Source organism: Apus apus, chromosome 2 (assembly GCF_020740795.1).
Source record: "Apus apus isolate bApuApu2 chromosome 2, bApuApu2.pri.cur, whole genome shotgun sequence".
NCBI classification, from domain to species: Eukaryota; Metazoa; Chordata; class Aves; order Apodiformes; family Apodidae; genus Apus; species Apus apus.
Window position 1 is genome coordinate 84336915 of NC_067283.1, and position 27657 is coordinate 84364571.

The window sequence follows — 27657 nt, forward strand, 5'->3', positions numbered from 1 at the left end:
AATGTGTTTGAATAATATTGACATAACAGATAAGCCACATATTCCTAGGATCTGTAAGGCACTCTATGAATAGTAATATGCATTCTCACTCCATGGATGTAATTGTCACTAGTCATAATGGTAATTAAGCAATTTGATGGAGATGTATTAAAATTTGTGCATGCATCAGGTGAAAAACTGGACATTGGAAGTAAAATCTGATTCACCTGTCCTTCAAGTTTGGAGACAGATTTGGTGTTGACTTGGGTTTAAGTTGGTGATTTTGAATTAATAGCATTCAAATATTAAAATTTTAAGAAAACAGAATTATAGTGGTGACGTGTTTGTTACTATCTGTGATCCGCCGCTAAATGGCCCTAGGCGGTCTAAAAAATACAATGTGATGAACCCTGCCTCAAAATAGCTCACAATATGCTCTTCTCAGTTCACCTTGAGTGAGATTTGAATGCAGTGTCCAGCTTCGTAAGTGTGCTTAATGTGCTGTTGGCGGAAACTAATTTTTTTCCTTTTTTTTTTTTTTTAATTTTTTTTATTCCACCCTCCATCACCCCTTTCCCCTTCCTCACTGAATCTTAATACAGACTTTTCAGAACATCTACAATATCCTCAAATGGGTCTTCATTGTATTCCCGCAATTCTGCTTAGGCCAGGGTTTAATAGAGCTTTCGTACAATCAGATCAAGTTTGACCTGACCAGCAACTTTGGAATAGACTCATATGTGAGCCCCTTTGAGATGAATTTCCTGGGCTGGATTTTTGTGGAGATGGCCCTGCAGGGAACACTACTGCTTCTTTTACGGCTTTTTCTTCATTGGGATCTCCTCCAGAAACCGAGGTATGTTACCATTTTTATTCTGCCATAGTAGGTACTGAACTAATTTTTTAAGAAAGAAAATTTTGGATTCCTTTGAACAGCTGAAGGTAAATAATTCTGATAACATGGTTAACCTGAATTAATGGAAACTACAGAAAAAAGTAGGAGTAGTTACTATTTCCCTTGGGTTCTGCCAAGATTTGATCACCAAGCTTTAAGGGATTGCAACCAGGGAAATAAAACAGAGTTATCCAGAGTACAGCAATGTCCACTTTGCCATGTGTCATTTACTATCATCTTCTCTTTTAGGGGTCAATGTTCAATTAACAGCATGGTCAGTCCTTCAGAAGATGTTGATGTAGAAATGGAGCGACAGAGACTCTTTGGTGGAAGAACTGGTAATGATATCCTTCTTCTGTACAACCTCAGGAAATGTTATGGAGGTTTCAATAAGAAGAGCACAGCTGTGGAAAGCATAAGCTTGGGAATACCAAGGGGAGAGGTAAAGTGTTTTTTTCTTTTCCTTTCAGAAGATAACACATTATTCTGAGAAATTGTTCAGGCATACTCGAGACGTCTGCAATCAAAAATCTGTAGATAGCAGCAGAATAGTTTAAATCATAGGAATTTCTGAAAATAAAAAACTGAATAAAAGCAGAAGCTCGGATGGTGTTTAAGAAGCAACTGTTCACTTGTGTTTTTATTCAGGTTACAAATACATCACAGTGTTATTTTATTTCTTCTTGCTTATCTTTACGAAGTTGCTGCTTTGTAGGCTAACATAAAAAAAACAAGTAGGTAGCATAGCAGCTCCACGTCCAAAGAGGAAGCAAAGAAAAGGTATCTCATTTGTAAACTGAGGAGTGAATTCTGGATTTGTCACCAGGGCAAATGTATAGTTCCCATGCTGAAGTTATCACAGTATTTTTTAATATAGCATATAATATCCTGTTTTAATAAACTGAAATTTAGCAGTGATTATGGCAATGCTGAAGATTTCAGAGCAACATTTATTTTGGGGGGTGTTCATTATTTTGATGCTTTTGGGAACTGCAGATATTAATTTAAAAATGCTTATATGGAAAAGACTTTTCTTGGTTGCTAGTAGCAAACTGGGAGATACAAGAAGCTAGTGCATGGCAGCGCAGGTCCAATGACATCCTGCCAGTTATAGATCAGTTGTTGCGAAACTGGGTTAACCAGGAAGATGTTATAGCTGATTAAAGCCTATTTATCAATAAGACAGTTGATTAAACAGGAGTTCAGAGTCAGTGTGTGTCTTGGCTGTTTGATGTTCCTTTACTTGCAGCGTGAAGCAGCTCATGAGAAGCTGAGAAATACTGAGTCTATAGATTGGTAGTCAGGACTCTCACACAGGACTTGAGATCCTCAGGTTCAATCTAGCATTTACTACTAATATGGAAAAATATTACATTTAGCTACTGGGAAGCATTTTATGTGGGGTGCTAAAATCCTAAATAAGTGACTTTTAGGAATCAGGGTGGTAATAAAAATATTATGTAGATGTGTTTTTTGATAACTTATTTTCCGTGAGAAAGGGAATTTGTACATATGATATAACCGTATACAGGATCTTACAGACATATGACAAGAAATATATATATTTTTAAATTTATATATTTTTACTTCTGTTAGTGTTTTGGACTCCTGGGAACAAATGGAGCTGGGAAAAGCACAACATTTAAGATGCTGACTGGAGATATCATCCCATCTGGAGGACGTGCTGTTATCAGGACTCCTACAGGGTAAATAACACAGGGCTTGATCAGAATAGTGCTAATTGATAATGCCAGAGATCAAAGACCCAGCACATCTTCAGTCCTTTATACTGTACTCTAAGGACCTGTTTTGTTCCCTTTTAAATGCATATTGCTTTATTGTTGTTATGTCTCTACAGGAAGCATTTTAGCATGATTTAATTCCTTCTGACAGTTATGTTCATTGAGAATAAACTTGTCCGGTAGTAAAAGAGTAGGGTGTATGAAGATTTAACATACAACCTTTTAAAACTGTAACAAAAATCTTAACATGCAGCATGTCCAATTGTGTGGACATATATGCACCATACTAGTGCTGCACTGAAAGGCTTCCAGGCTTATGCTGATGAGCAGTGCTTCAAGTGGATAATTTTAAAACATTTTCAAACACTTGTGCCTTTCAGAGTAATAAATTAATTTCTGTATTGATATGCTATGTAATTAGTATTGCAGGTAGTGTTGGTGATATTGAAACTAACATTGATGGAATATCAAGTGAATAATGGACTTTTTGGGTCAGATGTAACCAACACTTACCATTTTTCCCAAGAAATCTGGAGCAGAAGGAAAATTATTTTTTAGTCAGGCCAAAGTAAAATGTAGATGTGTATATATAAGTGTATTCTGGGCTAATTAACAATTTTAAAATTCTTCTTTTCCTAAATGTTGTCTATTTCAAAGTAGTGTTTTGGAGAAGGACAGGTAAGGGTTTAATTCAGAAAATTTTTAATGGAAATATTTTTGAATTTCCGAAATGCCAAGTTACATTTCTTTGTTTTAGAAATTAAATGCATTCATAGGTCAGCAATTGTTCACTTTACAAAGATAATAATCAGCAGATGTAACTTCAAAATGTAAGTAGTTTCAGTCATTGCAAAATAGTTTTCTGGAAAGTTTATGCCTCTTTTGGAAAGAAGTCCGTCACCACTACCAAGCAGGATTCTACATAAGTTTGTTTTGTTTGATTTTTTCATTATCTTACATAACAATTTTTTTTTGAGAGATTTAGTGTTGAAATAATTTTATAAGAAAGAATTCCTAAATTTATCACAAAATAATTGTTAATCATGAAGAAGGAATGACTAAAGAGATTTGGGAAAGATTCTTAAGACATTAAGAAGAGATACGAGTGAGGCTTTACAATGGTTATATAGACCTTTAGATGGTTGTTATAATTTATGATTTCCCAGAAAAGAAGACAAAATTTTTCAGACGTTAAGCAACAACAACCGTAACAAAAAATATTTAAAATTTGTTTAAAATTAACAGATGGTGTTCTTTGGAACTGATGGAATGCTTAGTACCAGGATATCATGGAGGTCAGAAGTTCAGCATGAGTCTGATGAGGATTTAAGATATTACATACAAATAAAACTGTAATAATTTTTATAAGATATTTCCCTCAAGGCAGTATTTAAACTTCCACATTTTGTTTAGATTTTGAGGGATATTTTTCCTTTAATTTTAATGGGACTTTTCCTTTGGTCCCACCTCTGCATTCATAACTTGCATATGGCTTTTCCTGTACAATGTGGTACCAGATCAATGGTTTGGGCAAATGTTTTGGTCTAGTGTGACAATTCCAAAATGTTAATGCCCACTTGAAAGCAAATATAAAGTTATAAGAATGTATTTCATTATCATGTATATTGGCGCTTACACTGTGTTTATGGACTACATGACTTATTTTATCAGAACACCTGAAGATAACTCTTGAAAGGATCACAAAACAATTTAACATTGCCTGTATTCCTTTTAATAGATGTGTTGTTATGTACCTGTTGCTAAACAGACAAAAATTCTGAGGCCAACTTTAATATGCTATTGGCATTTAACAATAGGTTAGACACTCTCCCTGCACATCCTGTGTGCTGCTTTCATTTCTGCCTCTGTGTTTTATAAATCCAACATGAAAGCATACTTTTAGATGCAGTGTTCTTTACCATATACTAAAGTGTAGGTAATGCAATTTGGCACATTTAGGAGGCTTGAGAGGAAGTCTTAAGACGTTTGCATACAAGTGTCCAAAATACACTCAACAACCATTATCACCCTGTGTTAGGGTGTTGTCAATCAGGTTATGGATTTTTATGTTTGAAGTGGCTGAAGTGAGTGTAAAAGCCATATTCCCAAGTTTTCAAAACTTATCACTAACTTGAGAAGGCAACCTCAAGCAAGAGCTTCACTTAGACAGTAGCTAAACTTGGGGAAACAAGCAAAATTAAGTTTGGGAGAAGAAATTTGTGTAATTCCTGACTCTGTTCTTGCTTCATATCTTGGCAACTGCTGTCAAGCAGATCACAGTGCACTGCGTTGCTGTACAACTGAAGATCACTAGGGGGCAAATAGGTAAGATTCTTTCATAGGTAAGATTCTGACCACAACAGGTCTGGAGAACACTCCCGTAACAGTTGAAGAATGCCTGACGTTATGCATCCCAGTGACTTTTAGGTGGATTGATTTGTATTTACACCTGAAATAAATGGAGGTAGGGGGATATCATGCTAAGAAGTCTTCTCTTTTTCTTACTCCAGTGGTATGCTCAAAAGCCTTATATTCCTGGCACAGAGGAAGAGATGAGTCAGCCAAAGAAAGCAGCTGCTGGTGACAGCTGCAGACCATTTGCTGATTAGCAGATCTAGACTTCTTTGTTTGAAATCTTTGTCGTGAAACAGCTTCCATAGAGACATTACCTCTGATAGTGGTTCCTGATTAATAATTTGGGCAGCAGCTTAGATGTAGGCCCCATCTCTGCTGGGTTTGACTGGAAAGAACACAACTTTGGTCTTCTCTGATCCTGAAAGGACAGGATACTATAACCTGATGGATGCAAACTTCATGATCAAACAATGAAATGACTATGCAAAGTTATATTTATAGTTATTATTATAATATTGGAGAACCTAACTGATGTACCTCCATGCAGAAAGTCTATAATTCATAACAGTTCTTGTGTCCTTGAATAACTATTCTTGAAAGTTCCTGTTTTAAAAACCACCAACAACAAAAATGTAAACTAAACCATATGTATATTTTTCTAATTGCTATTGTAATAGTGTAATTGAATTAAAACAAATCAGAAGTGTCTTTTTGAGGCAGGTGCATGGAAAACAGCCTTTAATTTTACAGGACAGGTTTTGCAGCTTTGGAGAGCACAGGGACTAGAAATGGAAGATCAGCTTTGTCAGAAGCCCATGCTGAACTGCGGAGTAGAATTTTGAGATGTTGAACCTAAAGCATCTTGGAGGTGCATGGGGTTACATAGAAAGAGCATCACACATTCATAATGAAGATGTATTCAGGAAACTCCTGCTAGATTCTCAAAGAAAAGAAGCAAAATGTGCTTCTGAGTGACAGTTGCCTTTTTTTACAGGAAAGGAGAGAAGATTCACATAATCTTCAAGTACTTCTAAAAGTTTTATTGGTCTCTAGGTTGTTTTTTTTTTTTGTTAAATGTTTAATACAGAAAAAAGAAGCTTATTTCTGAGAGAAAACTGTCTGCTTTCATAACAAAGCTTAGTAAAATGCATAAGAGCTAGATGTTATGTAACAGTTTTCAATATCACTGAGATTTGTAACAGGAGGTGTTATTAAGAAGGAAGGTTTATTAAATACTAGTGCCAAGTTAATACCTTCTGCAAATCAGGGTTTCCTCGCATTCTTCTTGATGGAGGCATCCTCTGGGGAAGGGAAGGCTTCTGATCTGTTTTTATTAAGCTTTTATCTTTTCAATACACTACAAATCAAACAGATATTTTAAATGCACTATATGCCTAAACTTTTTATCTTACCATTTATATGGCAAAAGTAGATTTAATGGTATACAGACTGTTTTGCAAAAACCTGTTTGCTTTTTCTTTTTTTATATCCTTCTGTCGAAGATATTTTTAGGCAACTACTAACCTTTGCAATCCTATTCTGGTTGTAACTGTGATGTGATAAAGATAGTCCAGTAAAAGAAATAATAGGAGTTTGTCACCAACCATGGCCAATCTGGTGAAGATAATAGCAAAAATACATTGACAGGGGATTTTGCCTTTTTAAAAATAATTTGTTTGTACCTTATTAACACTGCTATTATCAGTGACATATTTGTCCAAATGAAACATAAAAAATTATTATAATATAAATAGTGTGTCTCCATATTAGGGATATTTGCAACCCCAACAAAGGAAGAAGCAGTATTGAAACAGTTACTTTGGAAGATGTGGAAATAAAATACTGATACTGAAGTACCAGCAGTCTCCCTCATAATCTTATGGAGTATTTTCATAACATTTACTTACATGTATTTTTAAAGTATGGTGCTCTAAGCTATTAGGAGACACTGACTGGCTTTTGAACAACATCCATACAAAGAAGGTGTCAATCTTAAATATGTAAAACAGTTTACTGCATGGTCTGCTTAACACTTAGAAGATTTTTTGTTGACCTCTGTAGCACAGCTGTTCCTCGTTAAGAGTACAAATGGACTCAAATTAGCTCATGTTTATCTCTACAGCCATGAGTAGATTGACACCAGTGCATGAGCTGACTAGGGTATAAAAGTATAAATATTTTTGTAGTTACTTTTTCTGAAAAATAGCTTGAAGAAGTAAGGTCTGTATTAAATATGTATGAAGAAAAGCTGACACTTAACAAAGTGGTAAAACAAAGGAGAACAAAGTGAATCCTCATAGTCTTTGAATCTCTGCTGAGCTGACCTATCAGCAGATATTGTACATCTGATCCACTTTTTTTCTTTTTTTTTTTTTTTTAATGAGTGTACGTTGGCTGTTCTTTATTTTCTTCCCCTTTCCATATTTGTGCCTAAACCTTCATCAGTGACTCTGTGTCATAAAGCCTCTCTCAACTGAGGAGTGCTAAACACAGATTGGAAGAGGCAGTGTCAAAATCCTTTGAAGTGTCCTGTCAAGATCAATATAAAATAAATAATGTGACTAGTGGTTTTTTTTGCCTTTTTGGCATCCTCTGTTTTGCAGTCTTTACCTTTGTGGTTAACTTTAAGATCATACTTAGAGCAAAGTCTCACTTGTATTGGGGTACATAGTGGAAGAAATAGATAAGCTGGGTATCCTTTTGTTAATAAGTTGCCCCGCTGAAGCCTGATCCATTTGGCAGTCTTCCTCATGTAATTTATTTACCTCCCATGACTTTACATCTTCCTTCTGTGCAGAGAGATCCTCCATTACAGCAGCTCTCCATCCTATTTGAATTGTCAGTCATCTCACCTGTTGGATTACAAAGTCATAGGACCAAAGAGTTACTCTCCAAAGAGGGGAAAGTAGAATATTTTTTTATAGCTAGAACTTGGACTCTTTTGATAGTTACATTCAGCTTGATAAATAATTAAAAATGTATTTCAAGTAGCTTTACTTGAAAAGAAGAATAAATTTACATCAATATAATGCCTGAGATAGCTGTTGTTACATCAGTGTAATTAGTTTAATTATAACTAAACTAAAGTTACATTAATTAAATTTTAAGCTTGATTTTTAAAATATTAATTGAGCATTAGTCGGCACTAAATTTAATGTACGTTTAAGAGTACAATGGAATGTCTAACTACTTTTGGAATTTTTAAATTTATATTTAATTTGACTAATTCATGGAACTTATCTCTCTACAGAAGCCATTATAAGTGCCATACATATCACTGCCTTTATTTTAACTGCATGCAAAACTGCAGAAAAAGTGAAGCAAAGTGCATAGTGGATTCAATAATGACAAATTTTTTCCAGAAATGGCCATAAGGCTGATACTGAGGGCAATAAGTTGTCTCTGGAAACTTGAAACTGAGGCGTACCTTTGGAAGTCTGTGGTTAGCACTGGGGACACTGATGTGCTTTTGTTTCCTGATGCAAACAGAGTAACTATTGTCTAATATAGTTGTAGCTAAAGAACATTAGATATATGTTATTTTTTGCAGCCGTGCCTACTTATTTTTTGTTCTTCATGGTATGAACCCATTCCAGACTAGAAGTTTCTATCCAGCTATAGGGTTCATGCTGAGTAAACATGGAATTACCCCTTGGTGTGATTTGTTCTCTTGTGACTGAACTTGGGTATTTATCAAAAGCCCAGTCTTTTGTATCTCCAAAGACAGCAGCTGCACCACAGTGAAACCTCGTTAGCATGCCTGGATCTTCCTACTAAAACAAACCTCTGACACATCTCTCTCTGTTCATCTGCATCTAGATAGCATTTCTCTGTGAATAGCTTTCCACTATGTTAGAGTTCATTAAAAAAAGGAGTCCACTGCTTCTGAAAGATTATGCAAAAAGATCAACATGAATCAACCCATATCTTATGGTTAAGATGATCCTAAATAAGCAATTTAATTTGATTTCAGTATGGCTGGAAACTAAACTGGTATAAACATATATATACTTAATTAAAATAACCTAATAGGAGATATAAGTTAATGAGGAAGTACATTTCTGGTATCGTCTTTCCCCTATCACTCGTTTTCTTCTTTTCTAAGTTTTTAGCCATCTCTTAAGAGATGTCTACAGGAAGCTAACTTCATTGGCACCATCAAAACCTACAAAGATCCTAAAAGTTTATATCTGTGCCATTAAGGGCAAAGGACCATTCTAAAAAGTTCCCAGCAAAGTTCATCATAATAATGATAATTTATCTTTTGATAGCATTACAATATATTTTGATGCAGTGGTTCATTATGTAAAATGCAGAATTTTTGCTTTCTTTTTCTCCCCAGACTCCTGGGTCTTGTTGACATGAGATACATATTTATATTTTCACTGGAGCTGGTATTTGTAGATCCTGTATTTAATACATTTACTTTGTGTCTAAATGATTAATCACATATTTAGTTCTCTTAACCAGAAACAGAAAACCACTAAGGGGAAAATGGTTCTGTTACTCAGAACCTTTTAAAACCTTTTGTCTTTCAAAGCTCAGATTTTTTTACTATTAAGTATCTTAATTTTGACAGCTCTTTTCCGTACATGTGAATCAGCATCATTGAATGTTGAATTAGATGTTGGAATAAATGGGATAGATTTAGTGCCATTATGGGTAATGAGACACCCTTGCAATCAAGCTTGCTTCTTAGCAATGAACGTAATTTCAAGTAATAATGTTCAGCTACAAAGTGATAGCCAAAATCTCTTAGATCAGGATAATTTTATGGTTTTTTTTCCTGTATTGTTTTTTAACCTACTGGGCTTTGATATTCTGTGTTTTGCTGGTCTCTTGTTGTTGAGAGAATGTATGCATGTGTACGTGTGTGCACAGACACACAAAGAATACCCAGCAACATTACTCTCTCCATCTCTCAACTACTGCCCCTTTGATATTGAACATGATGCATGCAGTATGGTTTTGAAATATGTCTCCTTATAGCAGGGTCTATCAAAAAGGTAAGAGAGTTGAATCTGGTAAGAAGCAATTCTCGTAGATCTGCCCTCATCCTGTGTTGCTCTGTTCCCCTTGACACACACCCTGTCAGAATAGTGATGCATGGGTGACAGTGCTAATCTGAAAGGGACAAAAAGCATGCGTTGCCTGTGGGCGAGTGGCACTATGGTAAGTGGTCATAGCAAAGAGTTTCAGACTCATTTGCCTGTGGAGTCAAGCGTTAGTGTCTTTGTCTTCAAGACTCTGTGTGCCAAGGGTGAAATGCAGGCCTGGGGTTTTTTAAAATGACATTCAAGTCTTTATCTGTTTCTTTAAACAGGTCTGAAATGGATATACTCTCTGCTAGCTCTGAAGGCATTCTTATAGGCTATTGTCCACAGCAAGATGCCCTGGATGAACTTTTAACGGGTTGGGAGCATCTTTATTATTACTGCACACTGCGTGGAATTTCAAAACAGGATGTCCATAAGGTAACTACCCAGAACAGATTTGCAGGGGGAGCTGAGGCCAAGTTGGGTTCTGGAGTTTATAAAACAATTGTACTTTTTTTTTTTTTACTTGAGAGAATATCTAATATTTCATCTAACAGCTTTATTAATAAGGCTTTTCATCACTACTACTTTATTTAAACTGTGAATTTTTTCTGTGTGTTGTGTCAGTGCAAAACACAATTAATGTTATTGAGGGTAGTAAAATGACACCAATGCAAATGAAATCTCAGGCACAAAATCTCTAAAGGAAATTAAATTTATGAATGGTTCAACACCTTCATTATCAGACTTGGAGAACTGGGAGGAAACATCATGTGTTCTGAGTCATGCACTCCATAGAAACTCTTTTTTCAGAGGTGGGATTAAACTCTGAAGGAATAAAAAATTGCTGGATTGTGTCCAGAGAAGGGCTACCAAGCTGGTGAAAGGGCTTAAGAACAAGTCTTATGAGGAGTGGCTGAGGGAGCTGGGGCTATTTAGTCTGAAGAAAAGGATGTTGAGGGGAGACCTCGTCACCCTCTACAGCTACCTGAAAGGATGTTGTAAAGAGGCAGGTGCTGGCCTCTTCTCACGAGTAACTGGTGGTAGAACAAGAGGGAATGGCCTCAAGCTCCACTAGGGGAGGTTTAGACTAGATTAGGAAGAACTTCTTCACTGAAAGGGTTGTCAGACATTGGAACATGCTGCCCAGGGAGGTGATTGAGTCACTGTCCTTTGATGTGTTTAAAAGTCATCTAGATGTGGCGCTTGGAGATGTGGCTTAATGCTGGACTTGGTAGAGTAGGGTTAACGGTTGGACTAGGTAATTTTAAAGGTCTTTTCCAGCCTAAGTGATTCTGTGATTCTGTGATTGTTGAATGGTTATTTAAGTACTTCAAACATCTGGGTGCTGAGATGGCAGCTGCCAGCACTCTGCTAGTAAGTGTCTTAAACTTCACAAGATGATAGCTGCATTCAAACTGCCTGCTGGGAGCAGACCCTAAGATAATTCAGCTGCCGTACTGGGCCTGAGGCTGTTCAAGGAGAAGAGACCAAACCCTGGTCAGAAAATGCTTTAACAGTTTACTTGCATAGATGATGACAATGTCTGGGAATGTCACTGAGAGGTTTTGAAATTACAGATGCACATGCAGCTGTGCTGACCAGTAAGCAGTGCTCTTTTTCTGTAATGAGGCAATCGGTCAGCCAATACCAGAAATCAAGTACCAAATGGATCTAGTGTAAAATGCGGGGTTTTTTTGTCTCTGAGGATGGAAGTTTCTGATGTGACCTGATTTCAGCAGCTCAGTCTCTTGTCCTTAGTTGCATCTCTATTAACGTGAGAACACCTGAGTGTGATATGAAGTCGCTGTCTGTCATTTCCGTTGTATAGATTAGTCCCATATAGTTTCTGTGACTGTAGGATTGTCCTTCTAACCTCCAGAATCCTGCCTGTTGTCTTCCATTTCAATGAATAACTGACAACAAGGTCATTTGACTTCCCAGCAGCAATTGTTTTGGAGGATAAGGAGCAGGATGGGGAGCTACGTGGAAGCTTGCAGACGGAGAGAGTTCTGTGGTGTGCTTAAGGACCTGGGTTTTATAAGTAAATTGTCCCATGCAGCACTGAGCTTATCTCAGGTGCCTGGGAAGTTTTCCAGATTGTGATGAGCAGGATGATATCAACAGGTGTCTATGCTGTGCCTGCAGGGTGTCTCTCTGCTACTGCAATGCTGTCTGCTGTCTGTATTTGGTGAGGAGCCACAAGGGTAACCTGGCTTCATGTACTTTCTGTGTAGATAATGCGAGAATAGTGCTCTCTCTGAACTATCTGGCATTCATAAAACCCGTTTCAGCTGCAAAAGTATGTATGTATAATTAGTGTAACTAAGGGCTTCCACTTTATGTTCAGATCCAGCCATTCTCTGGGCAGTTAATACACAGCTACTCCAATGGTGGTTATCAGAAACATTTGGGGAACAGCTCCTCAAATGGTGTGGTAATTCCCATACAGGTCCTCCTTCAAGTGGGTCAAAATAAATCCTGTGTTATTTAGAGATGAGTTATGTTACTGTGGTAACTGGGAGAAGATAAATACTAATCTTCTGATTGTCCTGGACCTTAAATGGTCTAGGTGTAGCCTTCGTATATTCTTAACAGGCAACCTTCTGTGCCTTAGTTTCACATTTGTGAAACAGATCGTTTTTCCTTTCAGTTGTGCTAATATTTTTTTTCTGCATAGATTGCAGAGCAGACTTTGTTGCCATATGCTTGTGAACAAGGCATCAAAGGCCTCCTGCAAATAATATTTAGCTACTATGGTTTACCAAAACCTGAAATGCAGCTATCTCGGAGGAAAACAAATGTTTTTGTCAGCCAGCTCTTCCTACTGTGCAGCATGGCTGTCAAATGTTGAACAGCTGCTGTGTTTCAACTCATCAATGGCTGGTGCCTGGAGAAAGTGTGCATTTAAGTTGTCTACGAAGAAAATAAGGCCTGGGAATGCTTTGGAATAGCAGCTGTATGGAAGTGTAAGCTGTTGTTTTCTCATTCCCTCCTGCCTAGGATACAGTGCTTCAAGCCTGCCTCTGGATGTTTGCCAGGGAGTGTTTATGTGAACATGGTAAATATTCTACAGAATATACTCTAGAGAGTAGATGGTTTTGATGTGGAAAGCGACATACATGCACTTTGTTTTTTAATAAACTGGCAAGCAGGCAGGTGACTTACAGGATGTGTTACTGCTAAAATAATGTATTGAAGCACTAATCTCAAGGATCAAATCCTTTGCTAGACAGATTTATCATCAGCAGCAGCTCAGTGCCTGACATGAAGTTGAGTGCACTTAATGTTCCAAAACAGTAATTAACTGAATGGGAAATGAGGAGAAAAACGGGTCATTTGATATCAATGTTAAGCTTCATGTAATGTAAAGTTTTACTTTACTTTCCAGAGTGCTCTGGAAGTTGCTTTTTACTGCAAAACTGGAAAAAAAATGAGTAGGGATTTTTTAGGCTCTTCACACAGCTACTAATTTAACATAATATTTTTAATTATTATTTCTGTTTCTTTAATATATCAGGTTTCAATATCTCAGTTTATTCTGAAAGACAGCATATAGTTGTTAAAAATATAACATAATAACACAATATTAAGTGACATCTCTCATTTGCATTAAAACTTATGTTGCAAATCTCAAAACAAGCTTCATCAGACCTTTGGAGGAAACCTCTTGGAATGTTAGTATGGTTTCTCTCTACGTTAACTCTCCAGGAAGACTTTTGCATTGACATTAGAATATATTTTGCTTCCTTACATCTTATAAATTCTACAACTATATAAAACAGGGATTTGTAAATTCATTTATTTAAAATTTATTTGTTATTTATTCCTTGCATGCATGCTTTTTTGGACACCAAGCAGAAATAGTGTGTATGGTTTAGTTAGATTCTGGGGTAAAGAAGTATTTCCACCTAGAAGACTGACCATGAGTATCCACTTTCCTAATGTAAGAAATCTAAAAATTCTGAGTTTACTCTGAAGCAGAATGAATACTTTTTGGTGTGGAATTGGTGAATGATTGTTATTTAGGATGTTCAAACTTCATTGCATTCATTTACTCAGAACCTGACACTTTGTTTGTCTGTTTTGGAAGTGTATTTTTCAGATTGCTCTAGAATTCATCCCATGCTTATTACATTTGTACTAGGTATGATACGTATTTTCAGTATTAGGCCAGGTATGCTTTATGAGGGCTTGTTCAAAATAAAATAGCAAGAAGTTATACATCACATTTATTTTATTAGAAATAATGCAAAATTAATACACTGATGCATACAGCTATCACATTTCTAGTCTTCTAATAGATTAAGTCTTTGCTAGCTCAAAGCTTTTCTGAAAGACATACTAACTGGTAACTCTCAGGACCACTTAATTTTTTACTTGAACAATAAAGGTAAGTTTCAAATAGAGTGGAAAATCATTAGCATTATAGTTACATTATTAACGTCACTTACTGCTTTTCAATGAGGTAGACATGCCTCTTGGTTTTCTGTAGGGTAGAAGACACTGTGCCTACTTTAACCTTTAGTCCCAGAAATGTTAACATTGTGTGCAAAAATTCAAGTTACCTTACTGCCTCTTCTGGAATGAAGAGAGTCTTTAGGAAATGCACAAAATATTGGAGGATGTGGTTTTGATTTTACAGGTTGAAAGGCTTATTCCAATGCCTATTCCAAAGCTAGGAGAACTAGTCCAAATTCATTTAGGGAAAAAGAACTATTGCTAAAGATGTTAGAATTGGTGAGGGAAGAGTAAATAGTTTTAAGCAATGTTGGCAAACAGGGAAATTCTTAGCTGATGGATGTAAAGTCTGTTATAATCTGGACCAAAGGGGGGAGGAGGATTGAAAGAGTTTAAATACATTGCTACAGCCATGACTAGATGTAAAACATCTTTATGGTTCAAGTGCTCTCACAATATACTTATTTGCATATAGCTATGTGTTTTAATTTGGCCTCAGTGTTGCCAACTTGCTAACTAAATTGATGTATCTCCTCACTCTTCCCGGCTGAAAGTAATTGAAAACAAAAATAGAATATCATGATGAATATGACAGGGAGAGAGAAGGTGCTTGTGTATATATCTCACATTCAGTGAGGGAAGAAAACCATTAGCATTGTAAATCTCTTGCATAATTGTATGTATCTGTTTAAAGATTTGTCACATGTTCAATTCTGAATTTCATTTAAAGTAGTTTAAGAGGAATTTTCATTCTTACTTTATAGAACAGCATCACACAAACCACAAGATAGCACTGGTTATACAGATAAATGAAGTTATAATGGAGATATGCAGGCTCCTCCACAGTATTCCTAACACATAAGATCTCTAATTTCATTCAAATGGCATTGTTGTTGTTGTTTAGGTCATATTGATGAAGCTAAGACTGTTATTACTGGAAATCCTATACATCTTTTGAAAGAAGACTGAGCTTTATATTCTTATATTTGCTGATGCATGTTCTGCAGTAGAACTTGGAAATGAAATGAAAGGATTGAGGAGGACTGCACGAATAGGACATTTTTTGGGTGCAGCTGAGAAATGGTTAGGAGTAAGAAAGCGAGCTAATCCTGCCTTCATGTTGCTGAGGTGATTCAGCACCAAATCTGTTCTAATTTGTAATGCTTTCCACCAAAGAAGAGTATGTAGATACCTAGCCTGATTGGAGTGTAGTGGAATGATCTTGGAAGATCTATGCATTCAAAGCAGTGGCAAAGTGGGTACTATGAAATTACTCCCACCCCTCTCTTTTTAGCCTAAGTGAAATGTAGGTGACTTTGTAGGAAGGTAATCCTGTTGTCACTAACATCCATGCATTCCCAGCAGTAAATCAAGTCAGTTTAGTAGAGTGCATGAGCTGTCTACCATGTGCTTTACAGCTGTTCCCTTTACAGGCTGTTTTGGTGTATGATGAGACCTATGTTTGGAAGTAAAAAAATAATTTAAAAAAAAGTTCAAAAAAGCTCAGCTATTATATCTTACCATATAGCTTCGATGTCTGACCATTTCTAAGGCCACAGAATGTTTGAATTTGCAGTTCCTCCTTTTTTTTTTTTTAACATAGTCAGAGCAATATTTATGAAATATGGCTTTTGTCTGAGAACAGGCATCACTGTCAGATTATACATTAAGGTACACCAAGCTGTTAATACTAGTACCAGGATCCACACTAAGGATACTGCAGATTCTAATGACTGCAGCATTGTTTGTTCTTATAAAGAACTTGCTCTCAGAGATGTCTCTTATTTTTAAAATCTTGCTAGAAGACTGATGGATATCTGTATCTTTTCCTAAGGAGTTTTCATAACACAGTCTTATTTAAAATATGATTATGCTTATAACAATTTATTTGAAATGGGTAGTGAATATTAATTCACAATATTGTTTATTGATTTAATATGTTTTCTATTGGATTTTCTGAATTAATTGGAGACCGCCCATCTAATCTGATTAATCCTTCTGGTCATTCCTTGCTTTTTGCTGAAGGTACTGCAGAGGGAGCAAAAGGAATGCCCCATACTGCTGGGGATCTCCTGGCAGTTGATCTCAGGCAATAGAGCACCATGTAATGACTTGTTTTACAAGAACCTCCCAGCTGTCTAGGTACATCTAGATTAAAGGTACACTGGCTCTATTACAAATTTCATCACCTCTTGATGATAGTCAGCAGTATGGCACCAAACACCTGCTGCTTTGCAGGGTGCATCCGGCAGTGGTAAGTAGAAAAGTCACTGCTGTGTCTGTGTTTTAGCATGAGGTGTCCCTTGATGGTCCAACAGGAATAGGTGATGCAGGTGGAGCAATATTTGAAGGAGCCTTGTACATCAGGACTTGCTCTGACAGGTAAAGAAAGGCCATAGAAGACAGCATGAACACTGTCTCCAGCTGTGTGCATGTGCCTGCCCAGCTTGCTCAGATAACACATACTTACTTAATTGAAACCAAACCAGCTGGAGTAAATTTACCCCTCTCAGTTGTTAGAAAGATATATTAATTTAACACTAAGTTACCTTTTGTTTTTAAGAAACTAAATCCTCGACCTGTGGCTTGCTTTTCTGCCATTTCCATCTTTTGTGGCTGATGTAGGATTTTGTCATCTGAATTTTCAGTCATTAAGATGAAATAAGATCAAATAAATACTGCAGACAAGGTAAAATAGGCAACATCATTGACACATTAGCACAGAATGAATGCTGTCACACACAATGACAAAGCCACATTTTCTATCTATGAAAATCCTTATCCTTTGTGGAGAACTAAGGGGTCCTGGAGCAGCTTTTTGTATGTGTCTAGGAGTAAAAAATAATAATACTGTGCAGGAAATTGGAGTAAATAAAAAAACAGCACATACATTTGCTTAATATGCATGAACAGAGTGTTCTTTCAATCAAGCACAAACGCCACCTAATTTAGCTCATCTTTGCTGGCCTTTGAATATCTAAAATACAGGTTGCAGTGGACCTTGTTACCCGGTTACAACTCAATGCCTACGCTGACAAACTGGTGAGAACATACAGTGCTGGCACAAAGAGGAAGCTGTCTACTGCTGTGGCTTTAGTTGGTAAACCCCAAATACTTTTACTGGTGAGTAAAGGTAATACTGTGCCCATGATAAATTGCTTACATTGAATTTTGCTGTCTTGTATGTTGCTATAAAGAAAACCAAGTAGTTTCCTGGTCATTCCAGGGAGTAATCGATGCATGGATGAGCAACTGCACTCTCTGTTGCAATGTATAAACACTTCTTATTTTGTTCTCCAGTGCTCTCAAAAGTAATAAACTAATTTGGTTTTCTTTCTTTCTTTTTTTTTTTTTTTTTTTCCTTGGGGCAATTTGGTGAGCAGAGAAAAAAACAGGCCACCAAACACACACAAATGCAGCTGTAGAATCCCATAGCCCAAACGGACTTGTAATTTTTTTAAGCTTTCTTTATGTAGAGGAATAAAAAAAAAAATGTAATGTAACATGTTTTAATATTTTATGTATTGTCTACTTTGTATATAACTTTAGAAAAATAGATATGAACAGTTCTACTGGCTTCCTGAAGAAGGAGGTTTAGTATTTTAATTAGCATTTTGGAGGTGGTGTTATTAAATACTGACCCATCTTTTTCAGGATATTCATATTCCTTGCTACATCATGCTTCATAAATCAGACTAGTTCTTTTATTTTTGTCGAATTCAGAAATTACACAATCAAACTAATACTCCTGAATGATATTAATTTGAATTATTTATCACATGTAGTTTTATTTGCATCCTACCGCTCATTTAGGCCCAAAACTGGCCTTTCCAGTTTAAACAATGCAAAGAGTTGCAAAGCTTTGGGAACTGCATATTGATGACACAGCATTCTCTTTGTTATCATTGCCTGGCCTGTAGTTTCACTAGAGAAGATTGAACATCCCTTTCTTAAGTCCTGCCTGGGAAGAGCTAAACCAGTTAAATAGTGGAATAAACCTTTCTGAACTGTAAGAGGGAGGGTATCCACTTCCCCGAGTTGGGGAAAGCAGCACTTCTAGTAACAGATTGCAGGCTAAGCAGAACCAGATAAAACTGGTGTTCTCATGGGCTGGTGTTTCAGAAGCACAGACACATTTTGCTGCTTCTAACTTCCTATCATTGCCTCACTTCTGAGCGGAATTATTTTATTTACATTTTATGCTTCAACTGACTGTGGTCCAGTTAGTAAAAGCAGGAGATAATCTTAAATCAGTGCTTTTTCTCAATTTTAGAAAATGCTCCAACTGTTTTTTAAAGTTTTTATGCCGGCGTGGCTACTGCAAGTAACCATTGCAACCTACTTCCTGCTGCAGGGCACTGACTGTTGCATATGTAATGACAAGAGGAAAGAAACAATGTCTAAACATGTCAAATGCTTTAAAGCATTTGGCTGGCTTTAGAAAAGTAGCAGATTTTTAATGAGTTGCTCGGTATTTAAAAGGCTTATATTTTTTGTCTGAAAACAAAGGCACCAATGTAAACCACAGAATCTGCTTCTAGATTGCATCTAGGATCATAGCTATGAGTTTAATAATGGTGTGGGTTGTTTAATTTTTATTGTTTTTTACGCTTTTTTGTTAGCTATCAACACTTGATAATAAGAGACTGAACTGAATTTTTTTAATCTCTACCACTGGCAGCGAGGCACCAAAATCAGCATCAAATTGGATGCTTTGTTTGCTTTGTTTCTTGACAACTTTGCTTCTAGTTTCAGCTGGAGCTCCTTCCTGCAAATACATTGGTCAAGGTCATTCCACCCTAATCGGTGCTGACACTTGTCATGCTATTCCATAGTACACAAAACAACTGGAAGATTTTCCTTCTCCCTAGTTTTGTAGTGACAGAGACTAACTTTTGACAATCAGATATCATTCCTTCTGCTTCCATGAGTGGATGAAGTAAAAATTTGGTTTGCCAGACGGTTTACATTGCGCAGCACTGACTGGGCTATTATTTAATCCTGTGAATTCCTTGCATCATGGGTGAGAGTTCTTCTTGATAGCACTTTGGGAGTAACTGCTGGAAGATGCTAAATCCAAACATACTGTTCACATCTGGTTGTGGTATGGGCAGTGCAGGCAGTCAGGAATTAAAGGGCTTGTTTGCACTCATGGTAGATGTGCATGCGGGGGAGAAACAGGCACCAGACTTTCCCAGAAAGGGCAGAAGAACACCTGCAAGTCTCTCCTATTAACAAAAGTATATTTGTGTGTATATAAATAACTAAATATATATATATCTTTACAAATAATATTATATTTATTATATCACTATGCAATATAGAAGTATTATTTTAATATAAAATTTAACAAAAAAGCCTTATATAAGTTTAGAAATGAAACCACATGTGTTAAAGCAAAACACTGATCAAGGTGTGTTTTAAGTGACCTCCTGAAAATGTAGCTTTTTTAGAGAAAAACATTTTATTGTGATCTTTGTTAACATTTCATGCTGGGCTGGAGCTGTGGTACGTTTTTCCCATGATACTGTATTGTCATTTTCATTTTTCCTGTAGGATGAGCCCAGCTCTGGGATGGATCCCTGCTCTAAACGCTACCTTTGGAAAACCATCCTTAAGGAAGTTCAGGATGGCTGTGCAGCTGTGCTAACATCCCACAGGTAAAGCCCTTATCCCAGCAGCTAGCATAATCCTGTTCTCTCTCCTCACCTGCTGTCAATTGAGAGCAGAAGAGCATGTTCTGAAGCAATGCTCACCCTGTTGTGAAACATGAAATATGTCTTATTATTTTATGGCAAATCCTTCCTGCTCATGAAAAGTGAACTTGTGTAAATCCTAAATATTTTCTGTATTTGATTTTAAATATTAGAATGTGGTTCAAGGGGCTGCAGGAACAAAACCAAAACCAAAACAAAACAAAAAAGATGCTATGAATTCTTCCTTTTCTATGCTTTCTTGGAATGTCTTTCTTCAATGTCTCTTCCTTGGAACACCAGCTCATGTTTTTGCAGCTCCCCACTTTACAGATCCTTGTAAAGGGAGATTAGAGTGAAAAACCCTCTTCTGATTCTATGAATTATTCTGTTTTGCATCAGTGTTTGAAAAGAGTGAGCTGTGGCATCCTAAAGACAGATTATCTATATGTACTACTGGAAATGGTAGGAGTGACCCTATCCTCTTAGAAAAGTCTATCTACATTGCATATCTTGTCAATTCTCTGATATGGTCATTGCTGTATCAGTTTAGTGGAGGAAATGTTAATACTGTTTTGTGACATATTATAAAAAATGGAATAAATTAAATGTTCCGTTAGGGAATACAGTGTATAATTCTATATAAAATGGATATAAGTGAGGGAGAGATCATGAAAACAAGCCCAGGGAGGACAGAGTTCATTAATCAAAACAGCAAAGTAACATTTGGCCAAATAAGATTTGAAGGATATATGAATCAATAAAAGAATGCAGCGAAACTTCCCTCAATATTTTCTAGATATTGTTAATTGTTTTTCAGATGTTCTCAAAATATATTTGTTGCCTTCCTACATATGTGTGCTATATTATTGATGGGAAAATGCTCTCCAAATTTTCTAGTGTTCTGTTTACGGAAGCTCAATCTTGAAAATCACATTCCTGAATTTGATCCCCCGATTGCTTACCAGTTCCGTTATTTAGAGATGCAAGTTATGTGTTGTGAATTAAATTGGATAGTTTCCAGGAACCAGTCTGCTTTGGCTTTCCAGTCCAGATTAAGAGCCCTTACTTGTCAAACACCAGCTATACAGAAGAGGACAGTGATCTTGTTACTAATATGCTGTAAACAGACACACAAAATCCATCAATTTGTTACTAATTATTCATTTAGCTCTACAAATGAATGACTTGAAGATACAGTGATAGTGTACATGCTTAATTTCTAATTAATAAGACACTGTTGTGCCAGGGTGGAGGAAGGAGAAATTATTTTATACTCTTTATACTCTTTGCTGAAGGCCATTGGAGATTTATTAGAGATTCTTTCAAAGGCTGCTTGTGTAAGTAAAGTAATTTCCCTTAAGAAGTCAATCTTCATGCGTGTCAGCAAATAAATGCATACTGTTTAGGGATGGTTTCCTGTGTAAAAATTATTTTTTGAGATGTATTTACTTAATTTTCAGAGACAAGGTTTACCTCTTGTTTTGAGGGAGAAGAGGTGGAATTGTATTAACTGTCCATATAGGCGTAAATTTGTGTTATTTTGCCACAGCTGGGGAGTGTTATGCCAAAGGAAGCATTAGGTGTTACTGCACCCCAAAGATTCTTGCTAACTTTCAGATTTGTGGGAAGATTAGCAAGCACTCTCCCCATCTCTCTCAGTTATAATGGTTTGGCAGTTCTCAACATGTCCCTGTCGTATTTTAAGGAAATTGTTCCTAAGAGATTACTTAATTGTTCAGTAAAGGCATTTTCATTTGGAGCGGCACATGGCTGAGGCACACAAGAAAACTTTTTTAGCTGTTTCAGAAAGGTTGGGGAATGCAAGCAGTGAATTGCAAGCACATCAACTGTGATGCTGAATATACAACATCGAATGGTTTGGGGTGGAAGGGACCTTACAGATCATCCAATTCCAACCCTCCTGCATGGGCAGGGACACTTCCCACTAGACATATTTGTAAACATTAATGAGGTCGCCCTTCAGTCTCCTCTTTTCCAAGCTAAAGAGACCCAGCTCCCTCAGGCTTTCCTCATAAGGGAGATGTTCCACTCCCTTAATCATCTTTGTGGCTCTGCGCTGGACTCTTTCAAGCAGTTCCCTGTCCTTCTGGAACTGAGGGGTCCACAACTGGACACAATACTCCAGATGTGGCCTCACCAGGACAGAGCAGAGGAGGAACTCTCTCGACCTACTAACGACACCCCTTCTAATACACCCCAGGATGCCACTGGCCTTGGCATCAAGGGCACCTTGCTGGCTATGCCTTCTGTATACCATGACCCCCAGGTCCCTTTCCCCTACGGTGCTCTCCCTTCCAACTGCTAACATTCTGTGATTCTGTGATTTTGTGACCAGATTGCTCAAAACTCCATTCAACCTGGTCTTGAACAATTCCAGGGATTGGGCAGCCACAACTCCTCTGGGCAACGTGTTCCAGTCTCACCACCCTCAGTGAAGAATTTCTTCCTAATATTGCATCTAAATCTAACCTGTTTCATTTTAAATGCACTCCCCCTTGTCCTATCACTACATGCCCTTGTAAAAAGTCCCTCTCCAGCTTGCCTGTTGGCCCCTTCGGGTACTGGAAGGCTGCTATAAGGTCTGTCCAGAGCCTTCTCTTCTCCAGATCGAATAACCCCAGCTCTCTAAGCCTGTCTTCATAGGAGAGCTGCTCCAGCCCTCTGATGTCCTATGTTTAAAGCAATGCTTTGGAAGAACTCACACAATTCTGTATAATATGTAGAATGACAGCTCTTCTGCCCTAAGCTTTACAAATCAAAATTATTATTTATCATCTGAAGCAGTTGCATTTAATGGGATCCTGCCTTTATCTTCAGATGCATTTCCATGAGTAAAATTCTGTTTTGCATCTTCTATCCTGCAGTCTAAGGGTACCTAGTTTTCAAGGGTAAGTATTATGCAAGAGGAAAGCTGAGAAAACTTAGTTCATTCTTCTCCCTTTATCCTTTAGTTAAGAATGACCACAAACAGTTATTAAGAGGAATAACAGGGTTCATGGCTCTCAGATTCTGTGGCATTTATGAGGCTGCCTGTCAGGTATTTGCCTGTGGTAATAAAACCTTTGTAAGGTGGCCAGAATCCTCCAATTAGTTCTGGACTAAAAACATAAATTCTGTTTTAGGGCTTTCTTGTTGCTGTCATGTGGTAATAAGTTTTGATATGTACTGACCAGGGTTACAATTTGGACTGTTGCCTCTAAAGTCAAAGGTTTTGTGGACCCATTTTTGCAGCTGTCCAGATTCCTTCCACTTCAATTAAAGTTAGGTATAAATAGTGTTCTATGTTTTCACTATATTTTTCCTCACTTTTTTTTGCAGTATGGAAGAATGTGAAGCCCTCTGCACACGGCTTGCTATTATGGTCAATGGAAGTTTCAAGTGTCTTGGTTCTCCCCAGCACATTAAGAACAGGTATTAGGTGTCAACATCAAACCTTCTGCAGCTACATTCAATCTAAGCACTGGCTAGACACTTTAATAGTGCCAAGACATAAATACTTACAACTGCTAAGCACATCTTTCTTTACCTGCCATCACTGAAGTTAAAAAAGAGCCAATTAGGATATCTTAGCAAGCTAAATTGACATATAGCATTGATAAAATGCTTTCTAGTCTGCACTGGTAATTGAAAAAGACAGATCTGTATCTAAAATGAGGCACTTCTGCACTCAACCTGTGAAGTACATTGTGAAAATTCATCGAGTTGAGATGAAATACCTTGTGAGGTATTTCTTGTAACAGGAAGAAGCACTTTTAACAGGTCAGCAGCCAGTAAGACAACGTATGTTAAACCATCTTGGCTTCCCACGAAATTCATTGCCAATTGCAGGTATTTATGCCATGTGTTCTGTGTCCTTTTCTTTTTGTTGATGAGCCTTTCCTCTGCCTGAACTCTGCTCATGAGTTAATTTAATATCTGTTAATGAGAATGTTTATTGAAAGGATGGGCTCAAACCACCATAAAGGGAACAAGATCAGAAGCTGAGGGGAAAGGTGCTGCAACTTATGGCTAGAACATGTACATTCCATAATAAGTAGAATTTTTATGACACCCAGATGATCAGCTGTGTAAACTGATAGAGCTCATTTCCAAGAAGCAAAGCTACACTGCTCTGTGCTAGCTCAGCCTTTGGTACTCTTAAGTGCAGGTACATTTGACAATGTAAACAAGCTCTACAGAAATGGTTTGGAATTGCTGTCTCCCATAGGTAATTTGTGTCTCAGATAACTTCTTGTTTCTTGGGGTACTTTTGGCTTTCTGTTCTTGCCTGTGGGTAGAAGTGTGGGCCCTAATTTCACAGCTATGCTAGCATGATGGGCCTGATTCGCATTTACTTTAATAAGCTCTCTCCTTCCAAGGTTTTTTTCATCAAGACAAAATTTCAGCTAGAGACCTTACAAAGTGGATGGAGGGCAAAAATGAAGTCGACATCTATATTTCTGATTGCTCTCTGTGATCATAGCCTTCTTTTCAAGTTTGAGTACCTTTCAGAGAGTAGTTGCATCAATTTCTGGAGGCATGAGAAGTCAATCAGCTGTTTCTGCTTCTTTTGTATCTAGCTCTTTGTCTCTGCTATCCTGTCTCTTATTTCCAAATTTCATAGCATAGAGTGTGGCCTGTTGTCCTACTAGCTAGAGTATTTTCTCAGAAGTGAAGACACCCTCTATTCCTTTTGTAGTAAGGGAAACAAATGTCTGGAGAAGAATGCAGACCTTGGACAGGCAAAACTGCTTTTTGAAGATGTGTGTCCCCTAATAAGGAAACAGGTATTTCTTAGGCACTTCACTTGAGTGCATAGTTAGCTGGGATACATATATGTCTCCCCTTTTTATGTTTCAGATCCTGTAGAGTGAGTGCATGTCTCTTTTCTTCTCAGCTTGATCTTGAGAGGGCAAAATCAGAAATTCCACAAAGGCTAACTTCACTTTTATCCTCTCAGTGGCTTAGTCATTGTTTTGCCACATCTGATGTTTCCTTTAGCAGCATCTATTCATCCACCTTCTTAGGAAGCAAGACATCATAAGTATGCACTGCATTAATATAAATAGGATAGTTATGTTTCAATTTGCTGCACTGTCTCTGTAGGTATACACCTTTCAGATCAGAGTAAGCAAATCAGTGCAGCAGAATATACTATATGACATGCTAGAAGTATCTTCAAATTAATTCTGAGGATATCAAAACATACATAGATCAGCCATTCAAGAATCAAGGCTGTAGGAGTGCCTTTTTAAAATTCTCCAAAGCAAGGCAATGATAAGAATGTTTGGCAGTAATATTCATAGCAATATTTTAAATAAGAATTTTAACTTTAAAAAAAAGCATATCTTATTTATATTAAGAACATTTCATACTATCAGCAGGTTTGTGTTCCTTGTATTGCCACCACAGTTCTTTAATATGTGTCAGTGGATTTCATGTGGGATAATATGTGGACTGGATACCAGTATTAGTGAGGCTTTCCATAGAAAATGAATACTTAAACCTGCACTAGGATTTTTCATATAGGGCAGGGCTAAAATGCCTTCAACATCTAGATTATTGATTAATTTAGTCTCCATGTTCCTGACACTTATTGTTCAGGACTCTATTGAATTTTTCTAAAACTTTAGAACCTTTTATTAGGAAAAAAAAAGTCACTATCTTTATCAAAGGATCTAATTAAAATCATACAGCTGTCTGAATTTGCTCTGACTGCCTAACTCATTTTCTTAGCTTCTGGAAGTGAAGCTACTCTAGAGAGCACAGTCTTAAAACCTCATGTACACACAGCTGTTTATGCTTGCTCTTTTAATTTTTTATTTTTTAAATAACCATACAGAATCACAGAAACACAGAGTGTAGGGGTTGGAAGGGACCTCTGGAGATCATTAAGTCCAACTCCCTGCCAGAGCAGGACCACCACACAATCTAGGGCAGGTGACACAGAAACACATCCAGATGGGTCTTGAAAGTCTCCAGAGAAGGAGACTCCACAACCTCTCTGGGCAGCCTGTTCCAGTGCTCTGTAACACTTACAGTATAGAAGTTTTTCCTCATGTTGAGATGGGACTTCCTGTGCTCTAGTTTGCATCCATTGCCCCTTGTTCTGTCACAGGGCATGACTGAAAAGAGATTGGCCCATCCTTCTTGACACCCACCCTTCAGATATTTATATACATTAATAAGATCCCCTCTCAATCTTCTCATCTCTAATCAGCCCCAGGTCTCTCAGCCTTTCCTCGTAAGGCAGGTGTTCCAGTCCCTTAATCACCCTTGTAACCCTCTGTTGGACTCTCTCAAGTAAATCCCTGTCCCTCTTGAACTGGGGAGCCCAGAACTGGACACAATACTCCAGGTGAGATCTCACTAGTGTTGTCCCAAAAGCGGGGTCCATTACTGGTGTGCAAGAGGCTTTCCTTGGAAAACTTTTGATAAGTGCTGGGGATAGGCCGAAGACTGTATTCCTGTTATTTTATTGCTTACCCTAGCTTCCAAACTTCCCTCCAGACAGAACTCCTGACTGGAGTTTTTACTTGCAAGTAGAGTGCTCCATCATAAACCACAGGCTATCACATATCCACAACTAAACTAATTGTTAGGACATTAAGAAAGTGAGTACCTCTGTGTAATTAATGTTCCACAGTTATCTGAAGATATTTTCCAGATACCCTGCCATGCACCCTATGGAGGGCTTCTTCATCTACATGAGATGGGAAAGGAGAAGAGAAGCAGGATTCTTTTGCTTATTTCTCCAAAGAAAACAATTGGAATAATTAAGCTTTAAATTATTTTGTTCTTTGCATTTTCTCACTTTCACCTCCACCTGTTAACATCCCACAAAACTTCCAGAACTTAAAGGAGTTTTGACTTACTCATTCCTTACCATTTTTCTTTTCTCCCTATGATTTAATAGCTGTATTATTCTTTTTGCCATACAGAGCAAAGCATTGTTCCTTCTAAAATGATAGAACGTAGGGATTTCTAAATCTATTAGGAAACACCTGCTGGCAGATGAAGACTTTCCTGAACAGCCACCTCCACTGATACAGTCACTAGTCAGTTCTGTTTTTCAGTGTTTTCCTGCAGTTAGCACTGTCTAATGTATTTGTCCCTGGTACTATCTCAGAGTAAAAACCCCATCACCTTACATTTTATTTAACAAAACTGTTCCGTGAAGCAATGTAAGTGAAGGAAAGCATAAACAAAACTGATTCTGCTGCATCTGATTTAATCTAAATTACTCATACCATTAAAAATATTTTTTGATGGTTCTTATATGTGCTGCGTGTGAATACATTATGCTAGTAATTATATTTTTGTATATATTATATATAATATATAATTATATTAACAGGCAAGAATGATACAAAAATAAATTAATGGAGAAGATAGTTGTAGATAATAATTCTTTCTGTTAGATTTTACAAATCTTTTTTAGTTAGCTCTTACTTAGAGGTAGCTTGTGGTATCCTTTAGTCTGTCTTCAACTT

General features: G+C 37.2%; 1 protein-coding gene across 1 annotated transcript in view; it reads left to right on the forward strand.

Moving 5' to 3' along the window:
* Window positions 1-27657, forward strand: part of ABCA13 (ATP binding cassette subfamily A member 13) — a 165533-nt gene that overhangs the window by 125821 nt on the left and 12055 nt on the right. Inside the window, exons 47-53 of the mRNA XM_051610260.1 lie at window positions 582-835; window positions 1124-1316; window positions 2471-2580; window positions 10295-10445; window positions 17457-17591; window positions 20025-20128; window positions 23504-23596. Of these exons, the coding sequence (XP_051466220.1) occupies window positions 582-835; window positions 1124-1316; window positions 2471-2580; window positions 10295-10445; window positions 17457-17591; window positions 20025-20128; window positions 23504-23596 (1040 nt within the window). The remainder of the gene's footprint in view (window positions 1-581; window positions 836-1123; window positions 1317-2470; window positions 2581-10294; window positions 10446-17456; window positions 17592-20024; window positions 20129-23503; window positions 23597-27657) is intronic.